Raw genomic sequence first — 8134 nt, 5'->3', positions numbered from 1 at the left:
GGCCCATGTTCTGACTGGGTCAGCCCCGATGGACAATCCCGGGGAGGAACTGGTCTGTGTGGCCGTGTCAGGGAAGTGAGGATCTGAGTCTCTACAGGGAGGGAAACTTGCAGAAACTGTTTCTAGGACATGGGGGGTGAGGGCGGGGCTTCCCGCACCCCCGGGTCACCTTCGACACCACGCAGAGGGCTCTGTCTCCTCTCCCTGGTGGGAAGAGGCACAGAGGCTCGGGAGCGATGTCAGGGGCCGCCACCCAAGTCCTGTCTGCAGGTGATTGTGTTTTAAATCGTCTGCTTGCATCACGGGGTGGCCGCGCTCGGCCCCACGGCAGTAAAGACTCTCGTGTTCTCACTCCCCTGTCCCCGCCCTGTCGGGACACCCACCCATACAGGAGAGAGGGGACACTCAGACCCTGCCCGGCGGCGCTCCCAGCTTCTTAGCTGCTCAGCTGGGCACTGCATCCTGGAAGCAACACCCACCAGACGGACAGAGGGCCTCGGGGGCGTGAAGGAGGTGTGGCCAGGTGCCTGCGCTCCATCCCCCTAGGATGGAAGCCCCCATTCCTGGAGACCCCGCAGGCTCAACAGGGGCCCCTCAGAGGAGGGCTGGTGAGAGCGCGAGGGTGGGGCGCCCTCTGGAGGGGTCGCCAGCTCCAGCTGCAGGGAGAACAGACTTGAGGCGCTGGGGTCTGTCTGTCTGTCCTCCCTCCCTTGCCCCCCCTCAAACCCTCCCTTCACCTCCCGTGTCTCTTCATGTCTGTCCGTTTCTCTCTGTCTCTAGAGCTCGTCTCCCCTCTCCAGCACCCCATCCTTTCACTTGGAGAGAAGCCCGCAGGTTCCTGTTTCTGAGCCACGCCTCCGCGCCGCCAGCACCGCGCCTTCTGCGCGTCCTGCAGAGCCCCGTTTCCTCCCGCAGATCTCCCGGCTCGGCCTCCGGCCTCCGATGGGCGGGCAAGTGAGCTCAGCCGGCTCCTTCCGCGGCCTGCCCTGCGCCTCCAAGGCGAACGCGGACTGGATGTCGGCGCTGAGCTCTCGGCTCTGGGACGTGCCGCTGCACCAGCTCTCCATCCCAGGTGAGGCCCCGCAGGCTCGGCTCGGCGGGAAGGCGGCCGCCAGACGGTCCCGGGTGAGCGAAGCCTCAGTGCCAAACATGCGGACACACACACGCACACTGCACACACACACACGGAACACTCGTGCACACATGCATGCACATACACGGAACACACACATATGCGTGCACGCGTAGTGCACACGTACACACACACCCCAGCACCTTCCCTCCGAGTCCACTTTATCCCCATTCAACCCGGAAGGCACATGAGCGCCCAGGAGCCTGCCTTCAGGACACGCACCAGCCCTGGGGGGGCGGGGGGGGGCGTGCTTTCTCAGCCACTGTCCTACTCCCGGGACCCCTGGGACCTTGAGGTTCCTCACCTTCGCACCCACGTTTTCCATCAGAGCTCGTGCAGCACCTTCTGCACTTGAGCCCGGAGGGCCCGAAGTTTAAGGTGTCCACCCGGGCCCAGACGACGCGGTAAGTGGTACCGGAACTATTTATTTAAAATGAGGAACCTCTTGACTCCAGCCAGTTTAGTCGCAAAGTGCTGCAAAGCTCAGCCGTGGGCGAGCATCTCGACTTGGGAATGCCCGGAGGTACCCAGGCAGGCGGGCACTTCCAGGGCGACACTGCTGTGCTCAGGCCATTGGAGGGGCAGCCACCGGGGCCTGGGCAGGGAGGGTCCCCGCCGGCCAGCACCAGCGTGCTTACCTCCCAAGGTGCAAACGCGCCGTTCTCCACGCACACTCCTCCGGCCGCGACCCTGGGCACTGCCTGCTGGGCGCGCACACGAACAGCAGGAGAAACAGGAAGTGCTGTCTCCTACGGAAGGCAGCTTCAGACTCCTCCTCGCCCTCTCGACGGCTCTGGGGTTTGATGCCCGCCACCCCACCCTCCCTGGGAGGGGGCCCACACGGCCCTTCCCTGCGGGTGTGGAGCAGCCAGGGAACCGCAGACCCCTTCTGCACCTTTCCGGGGCTTCGGGGGCCCTGCAAGGAGGGGGCGTCCGGGTCTTCAGGCCGCCTCCACCCACGAGGGGCCCGCTCTCCTTACACAGAACTCATGAGGCCCTCCCCCAGGCCCGGGCACCACTCACCCGCTTCGGTCTTTGCAAATGTGCCTGTTCTGGACGTTTCTTATAAATAGACATGGAGAACATGTCCTTCTCTGCTTCTCTCACTGACCGGCATGTGCTCAAAGTCCATCCACGGTGTAGCCTGTGTCAGAGCTTCACTCCTTTTCACGGTGAGTCACACACCACCGTATGCATGGACCACATGCTGAGAACCCACCCATCTGTCCATCCACCCACTCACCATCCATCCCTCTAACCACCCATCCACCCACTCCTCATTCATCCGCCCACTCACCATCCATCCAACCACCCCCCATCCGTCCCTCCCTCCATCCCTCCACCCACCCACCCACCCACCCACCATCCATCCATCCACTTACCCACCCTGCCATCCACTCTTCCATACAGCATCAAATCATACTGTGAACTTGTAAATCCTCCTTCCCATCCCTTGACCCTGAGAATAAATTTAAAATAAAAAAAAAAAAAGATGGGAGAAAGAAATACAGCTCGTCCAAACCTATGTTCAGAGACAGAAGGGAAGGGTTTCTGGAGTGCCCCCTGGTGACTGCTAGGGTGTGACTCAGACCCCACTGTCTCTGGGACAGACCACACAGGTTTAAAAGGAAAAAGAACAGATGAAACCGGTATCATAAAGAGCCTGAAAATACTATGAATAACTTCAAAGTACTTGTAACTAGAGAGGGTCTGTCTGTGCTCACTCATGTCACACTCTGTGACCCCACAGACTGCACCCGCCAGGATCCTCTGTCCGTGGGATTCTCCAGGCAAGAATCCTGGAGTGGGTTGCCGGGCCCTCCTCCAGGGGATCTTCCTGATCCGGGGATCAAACCTGCGTCTTTTGTCTCCTGCATCGGCAGGCGGGTTCTGTGCAAGGAGCACCACCTGGGAAACCACAAACCATAAAATCAAAAGCCATCTTAAGCCTTTCCTGTCCAAAACTGGGACTCCTTAGAGAAACTGCCCTCCACTTTCTCACATCTGCAGAGACCCCATTGCGAAACAGGATTCAGTTCCCCGGTCTCGGAGGATGTGACTTTCAGGATTCCCTGTGCCCTGCGGCACTACAGCTGTGTGTCCCGAGGGCGGCTCGGGGGCGCAGAGGACAGGCTCGAGGGTGACGTGTCCCCCGCCTGGTGTGCCTGCAGGGAGCCACGACACGATGACCTACTGCCTGAACAAGAAGTCGCCCATCTCCAGCAAGGAGCCGAGGCTGCTGCAGCTTCTGCGCAAAGTGCTGCCGTGCGTCACCCTGCCCGTGGTGCTCAAGTGGTCCACCACACAGGTGAGGGTCTGCAGGCACGCCCAGCCCCGGCCCAGCTCCAGCCGCTGGTGCGACCCCAGGGCGGTGTCCTTATCCCTGTTGGGGAAACAGGATTGAGAACAAACCCACTGTACAGCACAATTGTTCCTGAGTCGCTCAGTCGTGTCTGCCTCTTTGCAACCCCATGGACTAAAGTCTACCAGGCTCCTCCACCAATGGGATTCTGCAGGCAAGAACACTGGAGTGGGTTGCCATGCCCTCCTGCAGGGCATCTTCCCGACCCAGCGAGCCTCCCCGAAAGGTAGCAAAGGACAGAGCTTTACTGTGGACCAGCCTGAAGCCAGAGGGGGACCCACAGACTAAGGATCACAGGCTGAAGTCAGAGAGGCTGGGGGGGGGGGGGGGGGGAAGGGGGAGGGTCCCGCCCATTGTGCAGCTGAGGACAGCTCCTCCCTGCTCCCAGATAAGCAATAGCTGAGTTAGCACGTCCTCTGAGGTGGCTTTGTGTTTGCAGCTCGACACCCACTCCAGGGAGGCTTCCTTGGTGCCTCAGGTGGTGAAGAATCCGCCTGCAATGCAGGAAACTCCGGTTTGATCCCGGTGTTGGGGGAGATCCCCTGAAGAAGGAAATGGCTGCCCACTCGAGTGTGCTGGCCTGGAGAGTCCCGCGGACAGAGCGCCTGGCGGGCGCAGCCCTGGGGTCCCAGAGTCAGACGCAGGCACTCCCTCCTTCCCCCTGCAGCGCTCCTCCCGGGCAGCCAGGGTTTAGGGGGTGGGGAGAAGCCGGGTGGGCGGCAGCCACTGTGCGGGATGGAGAGGGGTCGATGGCGGGGCCTGTCTGTGAGGAGGAGGCCCCGACTGGCAGCAGCCCTATCGCCGGCACACACGCCAGCCGGGGGTGGATGGTGGCGGGGTAGAGAACCCGCCTGGGCCCAGGGGCCGCAGGAACAAGGGCCCACCTGGGGAACAGGCGGCCCCGCCTTCCTGCACCCTGCGTGGGGGGCACTCACATTCCTGGTTTTTCGGCTCCCAGGCTGGTCCTCCCCAGGGGACCAGAGGCTGTCAGGCGCACTCTTGCCTCGTGTAATTGCACCTCTTGCCTCCTGTAATTGCTTCCCCCTGGGAGGTCCCCAGTTGCTGGAATCCTGCTGGGGGACCTGAGGGGCGGAGAGCAAGGGCTGGAATGTGGGCAAGCCTCATTCCTGCTCCGGTCAGGCGCCTGCAGCTCGCACCCAGAGGGGCGGGTCCACCAGAGCCCGGGAGGCCTGTAGGGCTGAGGGCCCTCTGCTCTGAGGGTCCCTTGGTGCCAGGGTGCCTCCGTCCTGGGGGGCCTGGGTGCCGGGGTCTCAAGTGGTACGGCTGCCAGGGAGGCCTGGGGTGTGCGTGGTGGTGGGGGGTCTTTTGGGGGTGTTGAGGGTCAGCGGCTGCAGCAGCCGTTGACTTAACCCTTTTAGAGGTGGACGGCAAGTCGTAGCTGACAATATTCATATTAGTCTTTGCTTTTTCTTTTATTTTGCATTGGATGGGGGCGGTCTGTGACTTTCTTTCCCTTTTTTTCTCCTTTTCTTTCTTTCTTTTTCTATTTTGACTCCATGCAGAGAACACAGTACCGTTTTCTGCTACTAGTTGATGTTAATATTCATTTTCACTTTTTCTTTTACTTTGGATAGAGGGGAGACTGTCGCTTCTTTCCTTTTTTTTAAATCGTTAGATGTTTTTCTTTTTCCATAATGCCTCTGTGTAGAGAACACAGTGCCATTTTCTGCTACTAATTTATGTTAATATTAGTCTTTGCTTCTTTTACTTTGGCTAGAGCACATCTGTTATTTTCTTCCCAACTTTTTATCCTTATTTTTTTCTTTTTCCATTGTGATTCCTTGTAGAGGACACAGTACATTTTCTGCTACTAATTTATGTTACGGCTTCCCTGGTGGCTCAGCTGGTAAGGAACCTGCCTGCAATGTGGGAGACCTGGGTTTGATCCCTGGGTTGGGAAGATCCCCTGGAGAAGGGAAAGGCTCCCCGCTCCAAGGGTCTGTGGGCTACAGTCCCTGGGACTGCCAAGAGCTGGACACGACTGAGCAACTTTCCCTTTTCATTTCCGTCGCTGTTATTTTTTGCTTTTTCCTCTTATTCACACGGCAGGCAGAGCGTTCTTCCTTTCCTTCTGCCCCTTGGTTCCTCCTTGCCTTCCCTAGCGCCTCTGTGGGGGTGGCGGCAGACCTCTGTGGGTCCCGTGTGTCCTCACGTCCGTGGGTCCAGCTGGGGTGTCCTGGAGCCTGCACTGGTGAACCCACTGGGGGCTTCTGCCCAGGGACTGCCAGGGAGGAAGGTGAGGCTGGACCCTGCAGGGACCCCCAAGACCACGCTCCGGGCCCGGGCTCTGTGGCTGCACGTGACCAGTGACCCTGCAGACCCTGTTCCCAGAAGCGGGGCCTGAGCCTGGCGGCTCCAACACTGCCGACTTCTCGGTGGACGATGCGGCCCTCAGCTGGGTGTCCTCAGCGTGGGCCCAGCCCCCGAGGGCGGCGAAGAGCCGAGGCTGGGCCGCCCTGTGCCCAGCACCGGTGACCGACCCCTGTGTGCAGGTGCTGAGCGTCACGGAGCAGCTGGACGCCGGCGTGCGGTACCTGGACCTGCGGATCGCACACGTGGAGGAGGGCTCCGAGAGGAACCTGCACTTCGTCCACACGATGTACACCACGGCCCTCGTGGAGGTGGGCGCGCGCGGGCGGAGCTGCCAGCCAGGGGTCACGCGTGGCCCAGGCAGCAGAGGCTGGCCTGTCAAAGTTGGAAGGTGCTGACCCCTAAGGGGGCCGCCAGCCAGGGGACAGCCTCGCGCGGCCCAGGCAGGAGAGACTGGCAGTAAGGGCAACACAGGCCCAGCCCAGGCAGGAGAGGCTGACCTATAAGGGGCAACAGAGGCCCACCCCAGTCAGAAGACGCTGACCCCTAAGGGGGCGGACGCACACCCACTCAGATGGGCCCACGTCCCTGCCAGTGAACAGAGGCGGACCCCTGACCAGATAGACACACGTCCACCTGTTAGAAGACGCCAGACTCTAAGGGGGCAGACACACAGCCACTCAGACAGACACACGGCCACCGCAGTTAGAAGACGCTGACCCCTAAGGGGATGGAGCCATGTCCCCTCCAATCAAGAGAGGCTGACCCCTAGCAGGATGGACACATGTCCACCGCAGTTAGAAGATGCTGACTCCTAAGGGGACAGACCCACGTCCCCTCCAATCAAGAGAGGCTGACCCCTAGCAGGATGGACACACGTCCACCGCAGTTAGAAGATGCTGACTCCTAAGGGGATGGACGCACGTCCACTCCAGGCAGGAGGGGGCTGGTCTCTGGCATCAGTCCCTCAGAACCCCCAACCAGCATGCGTTTCTGACCTCACACCTGTAGCCCTGGCCTCTGGGGCGTCTCCTGCAGCTTGGCTAAACTGGGTCCTCAGCGTGTCTTCCTGTGTCCAGTCCAGCCTCTCGGCTGCCAGGCCACTTCATGGCTTCCTCTGGCCGCGGCCCCTCTGCCCCCACCATAGACGCCAGCGACCCTCGGGCTCGGGGGGCGCCGTCCCCGGGCGTTGGTGTGCACGCAGCCTGCTGGCCTCGATGCTCCCTGCAGTGCACACCATACAATTCTATGAGCACTGCTCCCTGCTGCTGTGCACGCACACACAGGCCCTGACCACGTGCACACACGTGTGTGCACCCGTACCTACTGGAGCGTGTACACACACCCACGGCTCCCCGCTGCCACTCGGGAGAGGCTGGGTCCCTTGGGAGCAGGTGCCTTGCTTTGTGTCTCTCTGTGTCAGGACCCCCTGACCCGTCTGTGGAGTGGTCGTGCTGGGGGAAGCCCCCACCCACGCCCCTTCGTCTCACACAAGGCCCTTCTCGCCACCCCCGCCCAGGACACGCTCACGGAGATCTCCGAGTGGCTGGAGGGCCACCCCCGGGAGGTGGTCATCCTGGCGTGCAGGAACTTTGAGGGCATGACGGAGGGCCTGCACGAGTACCTGGTGGGCTGCATCAAGAACATCTTTGGCGACATGCTGTGTCCCCGCGGGGTGAGCGGGGCTCCCCGTGGTCTCGGCGGCAGGGGTGGGGGGAGCGCCAGGCTTCGCTGTAATCAGGGACCATCCGCTGGCCGCGTGAGGCTGATTGAGGCGCCAGGTGACGCCGCTCAGGGAAGCGCAGTAATCCACCCACCGCTGTCTCCACTCGCACCCCAGGAACCAGCCCGTCACTGGTCACAGACACCCCCAGGAACCCACGCTGCCCGGTCTCCACTCAGACACCCCCCAAATCCACCAATCACTCCTCAAGATGCCCCAGTCACCCACCCGCCATTTCCTATCAGAAACCCCACTGATCCACCCACCTCTGTTTCCACCCGGGAACCGAAATTATCTGCCCATCACTGCTCAAGATACCCAAGTAATCTACCCAGCAGAGTCTCCACTCAAACACCCCCAAAATCTTCCAGTCCCTGCTCAAGACACCCCAATAACCCACCCATCACCGTCTCCACTCAGACACAACAGTGTCTCTGAGACACGTCAATAACCCACCCGTGACTGTCTCTTCTCACAGAGAACCCGATAACCAGCCCATCACTGCTCCCAGACACCCCAAGAATCCACATCACTGCTCGCAGACACCCTAAGAATCCACATCACTGCTCCCAGACACCCTAAGAAT

The 8134-nt window shown here is 60.8% G+C and overlaps 1 protein-coding gene across 2 annotated transcripts in view; it reads left to right on the top strand.

Moving 5' to 3' along the window:
* The first annotated feature begins 466 nt into the window (after window positions 1-466).
* The window catches only part of PLCXD1 (phosphatidylinositol specific phospholipase C X domain containing 1), a 9790-nt gene continuing 2122 nt past the window's right edge, over window positions 467-8134 (top strand). The window contains exons 1-4 of one of the 2 annotated variants that reach the window (XM_040266433.1): window positions 467-1072; window positions 3304-3440; window positions 6008-6136; window positions 7345-7500. In XM_040266433.1, coding sequence (XP_040122367.1) covers window positions 943-1072; window positions 3304-3440; window positions 6008-6136; window positions 7345-7500 — 552 coding nt within the window. In that variant the 5' untranslated portion in view covers window positions 467-942. The remainder of the gene's footprint in view (window positions 1073-3303; window positions 3441-6007; window positions 6137-7344; window positions 7501-8134) is intronic. The other variant, XM_040266434.1, reaches the window with a different exon arrangement.

This window comes from Oryx dammah, unplaced genomic scaffold (assembly GCF_014754425.2).
Source record: "Oryx dammah isolate SB20612 unplaced genomic scaffold, SCBI_Odam_1.1 HiC_scaffold_23, whole genome shotgun sequence".
NCBI classification, from domain to species: Eukaryota; Metazoa; Chordata; class Mammalia; order Artiodactyla; family Bovidae; genus Oryx; species Oryx dammah.
This window is presented reverse-complemented; position numbering and strand designations above follow the sequence as displayed.